The following is a 20316-nucleotide window of genomic DNA, read 5'->3' on the forward strand; positions in this document are numbered from 1 at the left end:
GTCCAGGTTAAAGTTCTGGAGGTAGAAAATTGTGAAATGTTTATTAATCAGTAAGTAATCAAATTTGAACATTTAGTCCAAAGAATCACCTTATGAAATATTGTAATATGTGTAAATTTTTAGTTGAGAAATGTAAACCTCGGGTAGCTGAAACACATGAATAATAAAAACTTATTGTCCTTCAGTGGTCATTAGGGCCTTCTCAATCTCTCGTCTAGGTGTTTTTATGATTTAAATTTGTTGATTATCAATCATTCATCACTGTCAATCATCAGTTTATTGCTTCTAGGTGAGCAAACGTTACTTTCGCTCATATGTAGTGAGTACCATGACAAAGCAAGATAGAGCACCCTGATCTCCAAAACGAATGTTAATGTCCACCTCCCTTAGTTCTTCTTCAGTCTGAAAATGCTGAGAGTCAACGAGGCGCATGAGCAAATTATCATGTTATTAGTTTTCATGAATAATGATCACGTTAAAGATCTAAAACCAACTGGTCTGTGCCCCTGGTGAGAGATTTGCCTTATACTTTCTATTTCAATCAGTTCCCATTAAAGATATCCCGGATGATCCCTGATCCTTTGATAGGGACACCATCACTACTTATTAACTCGTCTTTGTGATACTGTATGATTTATGGTTTCCAACCCTCTCGGGTTGACATGCTGAAATACCACACCTAAGGGCACTAAGGTTCATCTGTGCTGTCAAAAGTGCAGATATAGCCTGGACCTCCTTGTGTTGGTAATAGGCTGATAAATTGCTGGACGAGGTAAGGTTTGGTGCATCTTCACCACTGGGAAGAAAATGGATCTGGCGAAGGGCCGTCGTAGGTCCAGGGGTATGAGCACCCTGGAAAAGTGTCTGATATTTCTCTTTCTGGCCATGACTGGTGTCTGCATCAGCCTTGTAGTCGTCTACTTCGTTAAGAAAGATGACGCTTCTGCTCATGTGGAAGGTGAGTGTTTGTTCTTGCACAATGCACAATGTTTTTAATTTCAATACTCAAACCAACATATATCAGAGGTAAAAACCTTTAAAATATGCTCTAATATTGTACTGATGCTGTTTTGATATTTCTTGTTTCTTACTTGCATAATCCTTCTTAAATAAGTTTAAGCTCAGCTAAAGTCAGAAGAGCAATAATGTTTAATAGTCAAAGGACAATATTGTAATGGAAAGTGTCTCACAGGAAGAAATAGATTGCGAATTATTTCAGGTACCTCATTCATGTCCCTGTATATGGAAACACCGTAGTGAACATTTCAGTAGCTGTGGGGAAATACAACAAGACAAGATAGTAACAGTGAGAAATGTCAATAGAAATCTCAAGTAAGAGCTTCCTGAGGCCACTGCATCAGTGACTGACCAACATGAAAAAACATGTTGTTAAATTAGACTTCTTGTCTCTCTCGATAGATGACAAATTTTAACATCAGTGGTTTTTTGCTGACGTTAAAATTTGAACTCAACTGTACTGACTGCAAACGGTGATTTATCTTAACTTGACTGTATTGCAAATGATTATCTGCTGATTTGGAAGTTGGGATCTAAACTGTGCAGGAAATAACACAAAATGCAAATCTCCATGTTTATTTTTTATTCTTATAATATGTCATATCTTAGCTAAAAAAACTCCTACAAGTAAATATATACAAGGAATTAGAAGACTGGTCTTTAAATAGCTGAGGAAGGTAGCTGGGTTGTGTGGCAGGTAATGCAGAACAGGTGTGCAGGGGTGAAGGTGACAGGAGGATTGACAGAGCCCGCCCAGCTCCACTCCGGATTGGCTTGGACAGGCAGACAGACAAACATACAATAAGGAATAGCGGAGAACAGGGGAAGGAGACACACATGGGAAAATACAAACCTCCACAATCCTAAATACGTACACACTGAAGTGTCTCGTCCTTATCAAACAATAAGTCAAATAAATAGTTACAAACTATTTGTCAAAAAACAAACAAAGTGAGTTTGAGTTTGCATGAGAGGAGTTAAGTTGCGAAATGAATATGAACTGAACCTATTTGCTTTTAGAATTATGAGTCATCAGAGTCTTTTACACACCAATCATGTGTTAGCAAATAGGACATGCAATGAAGAGTGAGGACTTGCACATTGTTGTCACTGTAATACTCTGCATTATTTATACATGGTCTGTTTCAGTGTTGGATCTACATCATTGCAACAAATGGACAAAAAAAGAGTTGCCTATCTTTGTGAATTGCATTAAAAGGATCATTGCCCTCTAAAATGAGATGGCTCATTTTACATAACATAATAACAATGTGATTGTTGACAGTTATGTTCTGCCTAAATGACAAAATATGTTCAGGTTTTTTGTTGTTAAACACAGCTGTGCTTCAGACCCCCAAACAGAAGCTGCCCCAGCCACAGGGGAAAGCCTGCTGACACTGTGGATGATTAGATACTGTTTAATCAGTGCTTGTGTCTGACGCTTCTCAATTGATTTGACTTTTTCACTGCAGACACCATAAGGTGTATTTTTTTTTTAGTCATTTAAATTTCACATTCCAGAACATACTCTACAGAACACGGTGTCCTCCTCAGCTGAACTGTAATGTTACCTGCTTAGTCAGCTCAGCTAGCCAACCCTTCATCCCTGAATAGATAAAAGCTTAAAAGATAAAAGATGAAACTGCTCATGACTCCATTTGCACATCTGGTCCGAATTTCAGTTTGTCTAATATTTAAGGTTGTGGCCAAATACCTGCAAAGCTGATGACACTCCCATCAGCTTCAATTGGTCTTTGTATTTAGTACCGCTTTGCAAACTTGTAGTATGCTAACTTGCTAAACTAAGATAGTGAACATGGTAAACATTAAACCTGATAATCATCAGCTTTATCATTGTGAGCATGTTAGCATGCTGATGTTAGCATTTAGCTCAGTTCAAGCAGGTCAGAAGATGTTTTTACTCAAAATAGTGTTTATACTGCAGAATTTGCAAATACATAACACAGTAACAAGCGTCCTCCATTGCCATATTTCCAGGGACTGAATCAGGATGTGGTGGTCCTCAGCAGCTGTCTGGAGAGTCAGGTACCTTCACCAGCTGGAACTACCCCAATAGCTATGACAACGGCAAGAGCTGTGCCTGGCACATCACGGTGGACCCGGGCAAGGTGAAATGGATCAGCATCTAATCCCCTGACATATCCGAATTAGTGTACATATAATCAAGAAATGGAAGTAGAATAGTAATATCAGATTTGAGGTAAAAGAAAGACTTACACGTCAAAGCCTCACTTGATGTTGCTGTTCTCATATTTAGAGGGAGTTTGGATTCAGAACTACAGAAAACAGCTTCATACTATGTCTTTGTTTTATTTATAAAAGAAACACAGACTGCTAAGGACACACTCCCTTCCCTATTTCAGACAGACACTTTTGCAGTGTTTGTGCTGGGTGTCTAATCACTTTGTCAAGTTACTGTTGGCGAAACTGTCTGATGTCAGGCCAAGCAGTGGAGGACAGCTGGGCTGAATACAGTGGCAGCATCTTGGACAGATGGCTGCCTTGTCTCCTTCATTCTCCTCAGCTCCCCTCCCAACACCCACAGGAGAAAACTAAATGCCTAATTCTTCTTTCTCTGTCAGCATGGCTTTTCTCTTTGTCTCTCTGTGTCTTTATCTTTCCTTTGCTATCTCTATACACAAATGAAAATACATACAGAGCTACACACTTGTGCATATGTACATCCACACACATACAGCACATGGACTTGTACTTCACACTGAGCCTTTCTTGCCTTCCCTGTCAGCAGCCCATCTCTCCTAGCAGCATCACAGACTGAAAAAAAAGAAAGATGAAACACCTCTGCATGTTTCTGCTGCAGGTGATCCATCTGTGGTTTGAGGAATTCGCTCTGGAGGACACCCAGCTCTGTACGGGAGACTTCATCACATTACGAGACTCTCTGGGAATCATTGGTAAATCTTGCATTAAAACTAACCTCAGGGGGGCAAGGGAATAATTTTTTTCTCTTTCTTTCTTTGACAAAAACGTTGGCTCTGAATTTTATTTATTTATTTTTTGGTCAGACAGACCAACATAGATAGATAGATAGATAGATGCACATAAGCACACATAAACAATTCCATGATCATAAACACACCAGCTCCTTTAGTCAGCAGTGCCACGTTTGATGTCATGCTCAGATCAGTCCATCCATCCATGGGCAGAGTCGGCTAGTGAGCCACACAGTCCTGCTGGTCCACTGCACACTGCTTTCCTTAGAGCTACACCCTCTCCACCACAAGCTCCAACCAGACTGCGCAGTTTAAAGCAATGTACACTGACAATTTTTGATTTCTCTTAGCTTAGGGAGAACAAAGGCAAGGGAGCGCCAGAATAGGGCACAGATTCAATAGAATGAGTCCCCTTTTTAAAATGATTAAAAATGTGTTGAAATTAAAATTCAAAGCCATAGCTTTTGGCAGGAACAGATTTACATTATTAATAATTAACTCTGAATATTTTAATATTAAATAATATCAATAAATATCTAATATTTGTGACCCCAAATATGTCACAGCCATGATTGGAGTAAGAGACAATCCCTCCCTCCAACCTTCCTGCATAGGAACACAACCCCCAGACTGGAAGAAACACAGAGAGATTAAGATTTTGTGTTTACGTAAAGTTAATTTGTGCCATTACGTAGTTATTCTGCATCGTTTTGTGGTTGTTTTTTTTTTTTTACCTCTTTGTAGTTGTTCTCATGTCACTGTAATTATTTTGTGTCAGTTTGTGGTGATTTTGCATCTATTTGTGGCTGTTTTGCATTTTTTGTTGTTATTTTGTGTCTCTTTGCAATCATTTGCATCTCTTTGTAGTCATTTCGCATGTCTCTGTGGTCGTTGTGCATCACTTTGTGGTCATTTTGTGCCTGTGATTTTTCTGATATGTTCAGGTTTGACAATTGACCCTTCATTTCATTGCAGAGGAATAAGCTGTGCAGAACTCTACTATCTTCATTTCCACATAATTTCTATGGTATTTGTAGGTAAATACTGTGGATACATAAAACCAAAGGCAGTGGTTTCGCTTACAAACCAACTCACAGTGTTCTTCGACACCAATGACAAGAATACAGACAAAGGATTCAAGGCTCATTACAAAGCTGTAGCTCCAGAGCTCACATCAGGTAAGAAGATGAGCGGAAATCTATTTCAGAAAGAAAATTGCCTTGACTCTGGCATAACGCTGGATGTCTGTCTTACAGTATATGATTGACCTATAAAGTAAATATTGGAAAGAGCGCTGGATGTGAGAAGGGGAACGAAATTGGGGTGGGTAGGTGGGAGTGGAGGGGTGTGTTGTGGGTATCCTTGAGGTGTATGTGGAGCTGAAGTGCCCTCCCTTCATCTCTGCTGCCAGAAATAGCCGGAGCTGGTGGCTTTCTCCAAGGTGACCAGGGGACTGTGATGACCCCTGGCTACCCCGAGCAGAACTACCCAAACAGTGCACTATACCAGGTAATGCCCCACACACAGATAAGCACACAGATAAGGAGATGCTCAAATGTGACCGCAACATGGTAACATTTACTTCCACTGAGTTTTTTATATATGAGCAAGCACTGCTGACCTTTATCTGATGGGTTGTAGTACATCATACTGCACACTGTGCAGGGGAATAAATATTTACCTCAAAATATACTTTACTGAGTACATTTATTCTCTTTAACCATCTCAACTATTGTCGCTCAAGCTACTATTTGATGTTTCTTATGTTTTTATATTATGCTACATCACACAACTACATGTATGTGAAACGGATAGATTATATTACCAAAACCACAAAGAGAATTAATGTATGAATCCTTTAAGCGTTTCTCTCACTGTTTTGGTTTTAACGACTCACACACTCAGGTCATACTGGCATAATTTTCAGACAAAGTATGCCGCTATGCTCATTCTATTTTAACTTCAAATTTGATTGTTATTGTTTTCAGCTAAAAAAAAAAAAACAACATATAAACCCACTGCACCTCAGCTGTTCACCATCAAATGGCACAATAGCTTAATAGTCTGATAATTTACTCAGGAGTTGGTGGAGTCCAAAAATAGGGCTAATGGAGTGAATATTGTACTTACAGTTATCATGATATTGTCGCTCTTTATCTAGTAGATGTGAAGGGCAAAGCAACGTCCATGTTATGAGGTGGTACCATTTTCTGCTCCTCCCAAGTATCCAAAAGTTTTTTTCTATTACAGGTTAAATATTTTGGACATATTTATTTTTGGACATTTTGGACATTTTGAATCTTGATTGGTTTTATGTCCAAAGAGATTGCTAGCAATTAGCCTATTAGCATAAGGACTGGAATGAGGGGCCATCAGCTAAACTGGCTCTTTCCAAATTTCAAATATATCCCTACCGGAATTTTTAAAGCTCAACACTTCACGTGTTTTAACTTGTTTATTTAATAAGACAACCAGTGTCATGCACACTATGTTATTATTGATTAGCATGTGATTCTAGACAAGCCTTACATTTTCAGATTAGCATGTCCAAGTAAATCCATTAGCTATGGATTTCAGCAGAGTCACATTGACAGCATTTGTTGTCTTGATTGGTGATTAATGCATCTAATTAAGTCAGAGTCAACTTTAATGTCAGGGTTTACATGCTGGGTTTGGACATGGAGTCAGATAGTGTTATTTGGCTGTCATCATGATTTCATCTCGCTATGTTTTTAGCTTTATAGGTCACCACCTGTCCAAACAAGAACAGAATCAATGATAAAATCAGACATAAGTTAAAATGTGTCAAAATGCAGTCATCAGCTGTTGTAAACCAATGGTGGGTGTAGCCATTCACTCTTTATGTTCTTTAAAATCAGCTGCGCTGCAAGGAGGACATCAGCCTGTGCAGGTACAAATGATTGGTGTGTGTGTGTGTGTGTGTGTGTGTGTGTGTGTGCGTGTACTTTATGTCCATGTTTGATCAGTGGAGAATCACAGTACCTGAAGGCGAGAAGGTCCGTCTGACCTTTACTGCCTTTGACCTGGTCCCTGAGGTCTGTGGAGATTTTGTTCAGGTCTACGATGGTGACAAGGCTGGCTCTTCTTCTTTAGGTAAGCCTGACACTGTACATGTTTCCAGTATGCTGGGAGGAATACATGTATGAGATTACCAAGAGCTTTAAAACATATGCCACAATATTTTCTCGCATCAGCACAGATTATGTCAAAGTTGGATGTGTAATCACAAGGCACGGGGACACGTAAGAATTTCAGAATAGATTGTGGGCTTTGTTCAACATTAGCAATGTAAACCATGTGGTTCCATGAATAAAAGATGAGCTTAATTAAAAGTTTGAGAAGTTTGTACAATGGGCAGAGATTCTGCAGTCTATTTTGAACTTAATTAATGTTAATTCTTTCTGCACAGAGTTCATTGTTAAAGTAACATTGATTAATTGTCATTTGTATAAACTGAAATTTGGGGATGTTGCTGTCATTGTGTAAGCCTCTGTGATTGTTTATCACTTTTTAACACTGATTATAATCCATCAAAGGTAAATTCTGTGGGGGGAAGATGCCAAAGCCAGTGGAGTCCAGTAATAACACAGTGGTAGTCCGCTTCAAATCGGACAACATTTTTACTTCTAAAGGCTTCAGCGCAACTTACACCAAGTCCAGCCTTCCACCTGTTGTTATTCCCACCACAACACCCAAACCGACAACAACACCCACCCCTACATCTTCTGGTGAGAACTTTTTCCAAATCTACCTTTCTGTTTTATTGTCCCTCTTGTTAAATTGAGTTTGGTTCAGTTGACCTTTTTTATCCAACCTGTCCATCATTGAATGTCTCGGAAATGTCACACGACAGAATCAACATCCATATTGCTGGAATCCACTTCTAATTATTAAATACAACAATTTTTAAAAAGCTGATTCAGAGATACACAGTACACAGTTACCTCACAGTTATCTCTTCAAAGGTAATGCTGATAAAATAAAACCACCAATAAACCAATATTTTTATGTGCTTGTGTGGTCTGGGAGGCTTGTTTCCTGGTCAATGAGCGCTTGTTGCAACACCTTACATAATTGTGAGGCCTCCATGTGCATGTTTCTCTGCATAAGCACAACTCCAATCACGTGACGGTTACCAAATAAGGATGAATGCAAGAAGCTCTCTGCGTAGGAGTGGGACGATCCCTCTTGAGGTTTATCTATTAATTGTACTAAAGCTATTGGCAGAAGGACCTGTACTCTCCAGTGGCCAATTACGGTACTGCATAATGAATCTGTTGATGGGGCAGATTTACAGCAAAGCAAGCTGATCCTCATCAGAAGAATGAGATTAAAAATCTATGAAATTGAAATCAGACACGTAGGAAACCCAGATACATAACCAGGTGTGTGTACAGTCAAATATCACTTTCAACATTATTTTCTCTACTGTTATTTGACAGGAAGTGGTGGTCCAATAATCATCAGTGGGCGTAAGGGAGTGATCCAGTCTTTGGGGTTCCCAAATCCATATCCTGCTCATCTAAATAGCTCCTGGAAGATATCTGTGTCCAAAGGATTCCTGGTCAAACTGCAGATCACTGACATGGCCATCACAGGAGAGACTGGACAATGCAAGGAGGACAAACTTGTCATCTCAGATGATTATAGCACACTAGGTGAGCCACAACATAATCTTTTACTCTTTACACAGATTTCTTTAAATTTTTATATACATTTTTTCCCTTTCAATTTTACAATTTTCTTCATATTGGTGTGCCTGTAATTTGGGCATATGGATTAAAGGGTTTTAGACTCACCCTGGTCTTGCATTTTGAGGGTGCTCAGGCATCAAGCCAATTAACCCAAGTAACCGAACAAACAGTTAACATGCATCTGCTTATAATACAACTGATCATTAAACATGAGGACTTTGTCTTGTGTTTGTTGCACATTGGTACACTAACAATCCACTAACAACACTAAAGTATTATAGAACAATATAGTGCAGTATCTGTCCCTTTTTTTTTTTTTTTTGTGCAAAGAGCCCAGCAAACTATAAATTACCTCTCATTATTATTCACTTCACTGGCTGCAATGAGGCTGATACAGCTTTATCTGTTGCTGAGTTCCCAAGGACTAAAGCGCTGAGGTAGAGACACACGCTCACTGTGAAACACACAAATACACAAATACACATCATCATAAGGTGATGAGAGTGTGTTACTGGTGCATCCTGTTATTTCAGGGCGTATGTGTTTGTAGAGAGAACTGAAAAGTAACGCTGAGGTTATTACAAACAAAAAATGAAAATTTATAAGCAATAAAATACATCGTGGCTCATGTCAGTACACTCATGGTTTTACAGCCTTACATGGTTTGGTATAACCAGTAGCTTACAGTTTATACCATTAGCTCATGCTTGTTAACAGCAGATGGATTTTGCTGTGGAACTGGCACTAGAGAGTCGGTTTGCTGACTTGTGCACTTGTGTTCTAGTATTTTCTGTAATTTTGCCACTAGGGGCCACAGCCTTGCTTTAAGCTACAGCTACAAGATGAGAGCCATAATGGTAGAACTGTAGATCCCACTGAGAATCAACTTTATCAATCTGCAGATTTTCAAAGCTTTTAAAAGCTGTCAGCCAGTAGTTTGGGGATTTAGTTAAACAATGACAAAATGTGTTACGATTTGCACAGATGAATAAATAATAGAAAGAATGGACTCTTTAACTAATTGCTGCTCACATGTAGTCTTATTTAACAATTTGCATGCATCTGCAGAATCCCACATTGATTGCTATTGACTGATTCATCACTTCTTCAGAGGCTGATTTAACTGCGTCAATAAGCGGCATCTTGGATTTCAATGTCATTGTGTGTCTGCCAGTAATGTTTGCTGAACATTACAGCTCTACTTTGTTTTCAGAAGCTCTTGTTAGGAACAGAGTGAACATCTTAGCTGATTTTGTGGTCAGTAGCTGAGACAGTACAGTCGCCTACATTTACTGTTGCTTTACGGCATCCCCATCCATCACACACGACGCGCTTGGCCTCTCTCCAGTACACGATTACACACACCCAATAGCGCAACTGTATTTATCACTCGTATATGCTTAGCTGATATCTCATTTCTGTCTCTTTCCTTTCCATTCACCTCCATCTTTTCCCTCTGTCCTTCCTCTCTGTCATCCGCAGGCACACACTGTGGCTACATCATTCCCCCTGTGGTGGTCAGTGCCAGCAACACAATATCTGTCACCTTCCAGTCCGACAGTCGCCTCACAGACCGAGGATTCTCTGCCAAGTGGGAGGCTGTGTATCCAGAGGATATCACAGGTACTGAGGGGACACACACACACACACACACACACAACACACTGACACACACACAGAATCACAGTCACACCTGCTGAAGCAGCTCAACACTTCATTAAGACTAACCATAAAACATCTCACTCCCCTGTCACATATTTATTAAAACAGTGAAGTCATTGCATGAACTCTGTCAAAACACAGGTCAGAGTACAATGTGAGGCATAAAAAGCAAGATAAAGCCTCTTTATCTTTCGTGTTAATGCACCAGCTAAATGAGAAAAATGGAGTAAATGGTTAACAGATTAAGGCTGTACCTTAGCATGAACCTCATCATACATTTTGTCATGAAAAGATTGTATGTTTACTCCTCAACACTCTCTCTCTTCCCAAGCAGACTAACCCTAACCCTAACCCTGTTTCAGAAATCCAGGGCTGTGGCTTTACTTCCAAAGAGGAAACAGGGGTTATCAAGTCCCAGAACTGGCCTATGAACTACAAGGCTGACGCCGAGTGCATGTGGAACATCGTTTTGCCTGCTGGGAAAAAAATCACGCTGAATTTCACCCACTTTGACCTGGAACCCAAAGATATCCTAACGTTCAAATGCTATGATAACATAATGGTGTACGACATCAATAGCGCGACTAACGCGCAGCTTAACAAGTACGGTAAGTTTGGTCGTGGAGTTACCACAGGCCTGGGTGATCCCAAAGCTATTTATAGTTTTCATGATAGTCATTCACATTAAAATCAAATGCAAGACCTAGCCACGAATGTATTAACTATCACAAAATGATGCATCTGGATTACTGTTACTGTACCTACATTAGTGCATGTATACCTCTGCGTCACTCTATTATTTCAATACATTTTAGGTCCATTTTGTGGGACTACGCTGCCTCCTGCAATCCAGTCAAAAGGCAACAGGCTGGTGATTCGTTTCCATGCAGACTTCCTTACTGAGGCCAAAGGCTTCAGGGCCTACTGGACAACAGACCCCAGTCTGCCTGCTCCCACTGAGCCGCCTGCTCAGCCCAACCCCTGGGACAACATCTCCATAGGTAGAGTATCTATATGAGCCTGATGCAATTTGCTAACGTCACTAATACATGGCAAAGTGAATGTGAAGCTGAACTAATGTGTATTATACAATACCTTATATTAACATTAGATCAACTGATGATTATGAATGTGAAAGGAATCGCAGTCATTGATGAACCCACAGAGAATTATCACTTGACTGTGCAGCTCTATGATGCCTTGAGACCTCTGTCAGTGCATTGTTTTGCTTTTCTTTTTACTCAAATTTTATGAATTTAATATAGTTATTAGGTGACAATGCAACATAAACAAATCCCTTCCAGCTTCCAAAATGTGAGGATTTGCTACTTTTTGCTTTTTGTTATTGGAAAATCAATACCTTTGAGTGGTGGACCTGTTGTTTAAACACAACAGGTAATTTCAGTACATGACTTGGAGTTCTGGAAAATTGCTATGAGCATATTTCTGTATTCTCGGGACTCTCAGCAACTCATTTCTTAAGCATGAAATCATGAAGAGTCAGCCCCCAAAACCACATATCACAAAGCTGCAGTGTACTGCAGTGTGTCGAAGTGCTTTCACATTTACTACATATATATTTTATGTCCCAAATATGAAATACTGTATGTTAGATGTACAGTGTAGGGTTACATTTGATGTTTTTCTTTTTACATTCTCCACTCCCTTATCACTTCAGTTGCACTGTACAGCATCTTCAGGTTAGCAAATCAGTATGACGCCTGCCTTGTATTCACCTGATTCATGTTTCCTCCCACCCTCACCCTTTCTTCACACACCCCTTTCCCATCTCTTTCTTGCTGCACACAGATGCACAGTAAAACAAGGTTATATGTGCTGAGAGCATAACGTGAACTGGCCTAGTGCTTCACTTTCCTTCCTAGCTGGCTGTCACCCGATCCTCATTTTTCACCTAGTTATGAGCCCCAGGTGGCCCGGGCTCCTGCCAAGCCAATTGCTGAAATAGAGTTTTATAGATGGACTTTGCTGCTGCTGTTTTTTTGCTTTGTTTTTTCATTTTTCAGCCAGGCTCAGAGCAGAGGTGCCCTATGTGTTGGGCAAAGACAGAGTGAGAAATAAAGGGAGCAAATGTTAGACAGGACTGACTGGGACAATTTAATGCCAATCCATTGGATGACCAAAAGAAATTTATATCTTTACGTGTACTGATGTCAAGGAGCCTGGCCGGAAAATGGTGATTTTCACAAGTCCAGGCCAATTTGTTTGTTTTCAGGAGGAGGGTGGTATTACGTTTGCATGCAGCCACAATGCCAAAAAGCAATGGGACATAGTTCGATGCAGCCAGCAGTGTCAACTTGGAAAATGATTTTAAAAAATACAAATGAGAGCAAAATAGCCAGTGACTGAAAGCTACTTCCTGCAACACACAGGCTTATCTCTTAGCTGCAGATATGTACTGTATATTCAGGCTTTGTGTATACACAAACAATCCACAAACAATTTTATACATGCACATACAACCAGACACAGGATGGATTAGAACGGGTTTCTTCTCATTTTCTAGACTGGCCAAGTACATGTGGGAAACCAGCCATTCCTCCTGCTGTTATGTCACGCATTGTGAACGGAGAGGAAGCCAAGCCACATTCCTGGCCCTGGCAAGTGTCCATGCAGGTGAGAAACTCTTAATAATTGTGGAGAATTCGCAAGATGATACAACTTATTACATCAGAACTTAACAGCAAAGAATATCAGTGATTTAAAAAGGGCAGATTTGGATCCAGAATTACTGTTTATTCATGACTTGATATCAAAGAGTGATTTGTGCCATTCGCCTCTGACTTAACTATTTCACATTAGGCAATTGTATATACATCTTTGATGATCACTATACAAATATCTTTAATGACCTCTTGTCTGCTTTTCTGTTTGTTTCAGGTCTGGCCAGACAGCCGCCCAGAACCCACATTCTTCCACACCTGTGGTGGTACTCTCATTCATAAGAACTGGGTACTTACAGCAGCCCATTGCTTCATAAGGTAAGATGCTGTTTTTCATCATTTTCACATACAGCACATGTAAAGAAGAAATAAAAATATGCACAGGAGTTTTTGATTACACTTTTTTCCACAGAGTTTCCTCAAACTTTCTGGAAGCCCATTTGCTTAATCTCAGAAGGCAGTCATTGGTGTGTGTGCTTTCACCTCAGGCTTAATACAGTGCAAGAGCCATGCTTTGTTAGAGATGCCTCAGCTAATGCCTTTAGAGAGTGACGCTGCTGCACCGAGGAGCCTGTGCCCTGTGTAGTTTTCTGCTTTGACCCTGATTAGGATTTATAAAAGGTCGTGTGCCACAAAGGTGTGATGCAGCACAAATATGAATATGCTGTGTACAGTGCAAATTCTCACTGTGCAAAGCGATACAGCTCCAATATCCTGTTATAGCTTAAACCATGCAGTGACAGTGAAATGATTCTTAGCCTGTTTACTGTTAACTGTGAGGTATTATTATTGATTAATCTGCTGATCTGCTGCCCAGATACGCTGATGAGCTGCAGCGTTGGCGCATGTGCCTTGGCAAACACAACCTGACTTACACAGAGCCGAGTGAACGCTGCTTCAATGTGACTGGCATCTACCGTCATGAGGGATTCAAGTATCCCACGGTGCCCACGGTGGAGTTTGACATTGCCCTGATCAGACTGGATGGGGAGGTGATACCCAGTGATGAGATCTCATATGCCTGCCTTCCCTCAGTGGAGGAAGTGCTACCAGGGGGCAAGAAGTGCTACGCCACCGGCTGGGGAGATGAGACTGGTATTGCATATGCAGTTCACGTTTACACGTTTATGCTGATTATTTAGCTTGAGTCTCACCTTTTAAATGCTTTAAATTGTTTATTTTATTCACTGAAATAAAACAATAGTACACCTCAGATGCTCACCCATAAAGATGAAATACAGTTTGCACGCCCTCTGCTGGACTTAATGTGCAAATACCTCCTGTGCTGGTTCTCCTCAGAGTGTCAAGTTAAATGACAATAACAATATAAATTGTTTTTGTGTATCAGGAGATTCACTGAATGCTAAAGTTGCCGAGGCCCTTAACCAGGTCGCACTGCCTGTTGTGCCATATGACACCTGCAAGAGGATGGATTACTGGTGGTTTCAGGTCAAGACCTCCATGATCTGCTGTGGTTATACCCTGCCTGATGAGCTCAAGTCTGTCTGTCAGGTAAAACAAATCAAGGACTAACAGATGACTATTGTTTCACATCATTCTGAAAATCACTGTGATGATCTGACACATCTAACTCTACACAGAGGGCATTTAGCAGTGGTGTTTTTGATGTTGATTTGGGACAGGGGGATTCAGGTGGTCCTCTGGTGTGCCAGGATACCCCTGGTGCTCCTTGGGAAGTTCATGGTATAACCAGCTTTGGCCCTATCGGATGCATCATGAATAAGAAGCCCTCTGTGTTCACCCGCTCCTCAGCCTACCTCCCCTGGATTGAAAATGTCATCCGCAGGGACATCTACAATGAGCACAGTATGAATCCAGCTGGTCTAAACTGACCCACTTTGCTAAAAAAAAACAAAAAAAAAAAACAACTAAATGTGTCGCAAAGAATTCCTTGCTTGTTTTCACCTTCTGTCCTCCCTGTGTAGCATCTGGCTGTGGAGGGCCAAAGGACTTGACTGGCACAGAAGGAACCGTGTCCTCTGTGGGTTACCCTGGAAGCTACAGCAACAAAGCCAGATGCCAATGGAACATCCAGGTGCCCCTAGGCAAACTGGTTCACCTCCATTTCCACAATTTCTCCCTGGAGGAGAGTCAGATATGCATGAATGACAAAGTCAGCGTCACAGACAGAATAGGAGCACTAGGTATGTGAATATCTGCCCCCCTCCCAGACTCTCCAGCTGATATTGACTTTGCTGAGTCATTCAATGATGTGATTATTTCACTTTCTATTTCAACTCATCACCCCCACTGACATATATAAAGATGGATGACATCTCCCACTCCACAAAGGTGAAGCCAGAATTTCCCAAATTCTTGTGCTACCATCTAGAGCCCTTCACTGTATTGTAGTGATTGAGCGATGGAGCCGCAGGATCGGGTTCCTGCTCACACACCTGCCTAAACCATTCGAAAGCAGCTCTCAGCTGTCGATCATGATGTTTCACCCCCTTTTCACAACATCAAATAACTACTTAAACCAAGTTTAACAAAAGAATTAAAACTTGAACATACATCAGTCTGATAAGAGCTGCCTAAAGTGACAGACACCATTTTGGGAAAAAAGTTAGTTGACATTACATTGAGCTTTTAGTTTGGCCAAAGTCCCCTATGTTAACATGGAGGGGGCAGGGTTTAGGACCTGTACTAAACCCTGCCACCAGGGGGCGATCAAGATGTTTTGGCTTCACCCTTGGAGGGGCTCTCATGGCATCGATCTTTATATATCATCAGTGCATCTCCCATTCTCAAACATTTGAGCACAGTTACTGCAGTATTTTGGTATGTGTAAATGATATGTCAAAGTAAAGCCGCCCAGTCACAACTATTATTTTTACGCTTATTATTACGCTTATTTCAGCGTATAAAGATTATAAAGAACTACTTGCTTGATGATAAAATTCAAAACTCATGGTACTGATATTCATACCAATCGCTGTTTGAACTCATGATAAGCACCTTCAGGCCGATCAAAGAAGGCTTCAAGAAATAAACTAGAAAAAAACTACGGGATGAGAGTCAAAATACAAAACATCTTCCATTCAACTAAGGGCGGGAATTCATTAAATACAAATCTGTATCTTCACAAATAATGCTTCAATTTAATATTTAAGGTCAAATAATAATAATAATGGCAGGTGTAGGTCTAACCTACTGCTGTGTCTCTTACAGGACAGAGGAGCCTTAGAAAAGTAAGCTTAACGGTTCTTCATGTTCATTTCTCTTCAGGCACATACTGCAGTCATGTACCCCCTAAAGACTTAGTGAGCGATGGAAACACACTTCACATCAGCTTCTCTTCCAATGACAAGGTGGTGGACACGGGCTTCACTGCCACCTGGAGGGCAGTGGACCCTACAGAGGGTAAGATATTAGAAAAATGAAAGTGAAAAGGACACAGAGGGAATGGCCTTCAAGCAAAACTAATGTATTCCATTGTCTTTTATTCCCTCTCTCTTCTCTATTGTCCACACACACACACACACACACACACACAGTTCCTTGTGGAGGGAGCTTCAGCAGCAACCAGGGTGAAATCACCTCTCCTTACTGGCCGAGTGACTACCAGGCCCAGTCTGTGTGCACATGGCGTATCGCCATTCCTTCTGCAACAAAAGTCTTTGTAGCCTTCACTTACTTTGAACTGCAAGCTACAGACATGTTTGGAAAGTGTGTGGACTATGTGGAGATCTTCAATGGAGAAAGCATGCAGTCACTAGGTTGGTTATTGTACTTCAAATTCTTGGTTTTCTAAATACTTCTTGCACAGCTCAGTGTATCAGTATCAGTGTCTCAGGTGTTGTTGGCACTATGGTACAGTGGTGCGAAAATGCTAATGTCTTCTCTGTAGGTCGATTCTGCGGTTTTGCTCCTCCATCCAGCATTACCATCCCTAGCAACACGGTTGTCATTCGCTTCCTGAGTAACGGAAACAATCAACAGAGCGGTTTTCGTGGTTATTGGACCACAGATGCCAGCGTTTTCCCAACGTTACCTCCTCCAACTTCTAACCCATGGGACAACATCACCATTGGTAAGTGCAGGCTTAGCTGAGCCCGTGGCATCCCTCTCTCTGATCTGGGATCATATGTTGTGATCTCACGTGGAGGTTTCAAAATGGAGCTTGCAGATAATTTAATCCTACATATTCTCTGCCCAGACTGGCCAGAAAATTGTGGAAACCCAGCAGTGACACCTAGTACAGCCACCCAGAGGGTCGTTAATGGGGTAGAGGCGATCCCCCACTCATGGCCCTGGCAAGTCTCCATGCAGGTACAGCCATTGCCCATTTTTCTGTGTGCCTGATCAACAGTCATAGAGAAAAGCTATTATTTTGAACAAAAGTGTTTCTCTTCCCCAGGTGGCACCACTTTCATTCTTACCTTACATGCATAATTGTGGAGGTTCTTTGATTCACGAAGAATGGATTCTAACCGCCGCTCACTGTTTCATGTCGTAAGATACAAATACAGAAAGACCAACACTCCGTGCCATTTTAAAAGCTCACTCCATAATTCTTTAAACCATCAGTTGTCAAGATTTTTATTTTAACAATGTATCAGATGACAAAGTAGTGATGAACCAACAGAGGATTAGCACCTGCATCTGCAGCTCCTCCCAGCTTCACTGGTTTTGTAGTGAGTTTCAGCTCATTGTTTAGCTGTAAAGCCCCAACACTGATGTTTTAATTTACATAGCTAGCGACTAGCTTGAGAATATAGTGGAACATTTAATAGGTTAAGTGCCAGAGCTTCAGAAGTCAATAATGAGTACTGGACTTACTTATTGCTAGAAGGCAAGAAACACACCAGAAGGATGTTGTAGCTGTGGAACTTTCTTGATGTGTAAATAAGCAGCTGTTTGCCAACGCTTTCACAACAATATGTTAACTTCCAATTACAATTAGCCAAAGGGACAAAGGACAAAAAAAGTTCTAATTTTCAACCTACCACCTGCTTTCCAGCTCAATGAATAAACCCTCCTCCTGGCGCATGTGTTTGGGGAAGCACCACATGAAATCCTCCATGGATGTTCCCTCAGCGGAAGAATGCTATAAGGTGGATGGTATTATCAGACACGAGGGGTTTGTCTATGAGCAGGATTCCTCTGACATTTCCAACGACATAGCCCTGGTGCATCTGGCCAAGCCTGTTAATATGACAAGGGAGATCAGCCCCGTCTGCCTGCCCAGTCCTGGGGCAGTGATGCCTGCTGGGACATCCTGCTTTGTCACCGGCTGGGGAGATGAGAAAGGTATAAGTCAGAAGTGATCAAGCATTTCAGTTTCCTGTAAAAGAACTGCTGTTACTAGAGGTGATTGTGGTTGTAGATGCACATGTCATGGCCTCTCCTAAAATTGTGTGTGGGAAATTAACTTTTTAAAATGTGAACATCGACCAGCCACTAACAGAAAAATATTCAAATTTGCCAGTCACTCGTGTCACAGCGTGTCATTATTTTGTGTCTGAAATCTACCAACCACTTTCATATCTTTACCAGCATTTGCCTGGTGGCTGGTGTTAATTTCCCACCCCGTGACTCTACTCTACTGTTTTTTCTTTTTATCTTCTGTTTGGTACTTTTATGTTTTTTCATGTTAATGAAAAAGTTGATGAAAATGTGTGCAACAGTATAAACTTTTACTTTTTACTTCTATCTTAGGTAACACGTTCCCCAAAGTGTCGGAGAAGCTAAATCAGGCAGCCCTTCCTATTATTGACTTCCAGACCTGCAGTAAACCTGCTTACTGGTGGGAGTCTGTCAGACCCTCCATGATCTGTGCGGGTTATGAGTCCCCAGATGAGCTCAAGTCAGCCTGTCAGGTAAGAAGACAAATTCAAGAAAAAAGATATGAACAGTTTAAACGGACACACTGGTATTTGTTTTTAGGTGAAGCTTTTCTCACACATTACATAAGTGCACTGGCCTCTCGTGATCGGGTTGTCTTTTATGTAACATCCATGTAAACTGTTTTGTTTGTGATCAGTCAGCCTTGCTTGCAAATGGATGCCTTGTGTTCAGAGATAATTGGATAAAAGAACACAGGAACATTATTTGTCTGCCATAATGAGCATGCTTCTAGAGAAAAAAAAAATCAACAGAAAAAACATCTCATAATGTTACTGAAGGCTTTAAAATTCAATAGAACTCAATAAAACACTGGTGTTTGCCTCCCTCAAGACAACTCTGTGCCATTTTTCATAAATACTGACTTTTCCAAAGAAATGATTTATAGCGACTGTCAAACTTGAATGTTCACTAATGCATGTGACAAATCTTTTGCGGCTTCCTTCTCCCGCCCTCCCACAGGGTGACTCTGGGGGTCCTTTTGCCTGCAAGGCCGCTGGAGCAGACACAAACTGGGAGGTCCACGGCATCGTCAGCTTTGGCCCTCAGGGCTGCATCAGAGACAAGAAACCCTCAGTGTTCACCCGAGTCGCTGCCTTCAGCGACTGGATCGACCACAACATCAAGAAGTTTATTTATGAAAGTGGCAAAAGCAACTAGTTTGTTGTTCTGTGGTTTTTTTGTTTTCATTCTGCTGAGCCAAGTCACTGTAGCTTTTTATTCAGGATTCATCATTACGTATAGCAGCTAATAAGAGCTGAAGTATTATGCTGACATTGTGAAAGCACCTCACCTAAAGATTGTAAGAAAACATTAACTTTAAAGTATCAAATGTTTCAACTTTTCTTTCAGTATTGTACTTAATATTTTATGCAGTTACAGTAAAGACAATTATTCATTAAGTTAGAGAAACGTTGTACTAAACATTTTAAGTAAATAAATAAGTCGTCTAATTCTACTATTTTTCTATGAAGGTAGAGAGCTGGGGCTCTGTAATGGAGCAAGGAGTAAAACTGTAAAACTGATTGAAACTACAAACTTCATGCTCTGTTTTTCAATTAAACTCTTTAGCTGTGCTTTCCTGTAATTGAGATGTTTGACTGTAGATTTGTTGTTGTTATATGGGATTAAATTACAATGCAAAAACAATGCAACAATAAACAAAACTGAAAAACTTCATAGTCTAAGTGTTGTTTGTTCTTAAAAATAGTTATATTGCTGTTTACTGAACGTTATGTTGCTGCTGCTACACTTGTGACAGTAACATTTTGCTCAGTTCTTACAGGCTCCCCCTTTCTTTTCTTCCCTCAAATGCAGGCTGATGAATCCTGCAGGCACAGATTTAAAGTTTTGGGATTTAACCCCTTAATCACATGACTAAGCCTCTCAGCCAATGGG

General features: G+C 40.7%; 2 protein-coding genes across 2 annotated transcripts; both read left to right on the forward strand.

Moving 5' to 3' along the window:
• The first annotated feature begins 443 nt into the window (after positions 1-443).
• zgc:154142 (uncharacterized protein LOC555481 homolog) lies at positions 444-18172 on the forward strand. The gene is made up of 22 exons (XM_046416156.1): positions 444-958; positions 3016-3146; positions 3860-3953; positions 5030-5170; positions 5404-5501; positions 6980-7106; positions 7550-7741; positions 8456-8671; positions 10190-10330; positions 10732-10977; positions 11185-11370; positions 12894-13003; positions 13268-13368; positions 13868-14145; positions 14399-14562; positions 14694-14877; positions 14997-15215; positions 16300-16434; positions 16569-16790; positions 16922-17104; positions 17231-17343; positions 17432-18172. Exons 1-22 carry the CDS (start codon positions 808-810, stop codon positions 17528-17530), a joined length of 3531 nt encoding a protein of 1176 aa, XP_046272112.1. The 5' UTR covers positions 444-807; the 3' UTR covers positions 17531-18172.
• A 498-nt stretch (positions 18173-18670) lies between these two features.
• Positions 18671-20083, forward strand: LOC124073732 (chymotrypsin-C-like). The gene is made up of 2 exons (XM_046416169.1): positions 18671-18893; positions 19381-20083. The coding sequence occupies exons 1-2, from the start codon at positions 18843-18845 to the stop codon at positions 19576-19578; spliced, it is 249 nt and encodes an 82-aa protein (XP_046272125.1). The 5' UTR covers positions 18671-18842; the 3' UTR covers positions 19579-20083.
• Positions 20084-20316: the final 233 nt, after the last annotated feature.

Source organism: Scatophagus argus, chromosome 2 (genome assembly GCF_020382885.2).
Source record: "Scatophagus argus isolate fScaArg1 chromosome 2, fScaArg1.pri, whole genome shotgun sequence".
Classification (NCBI taxonomy): Eukaryota; Metazoa; Chordata; class Actinopteri; family Scatophagidae; genus Scatophagus; species Scatophagus argus.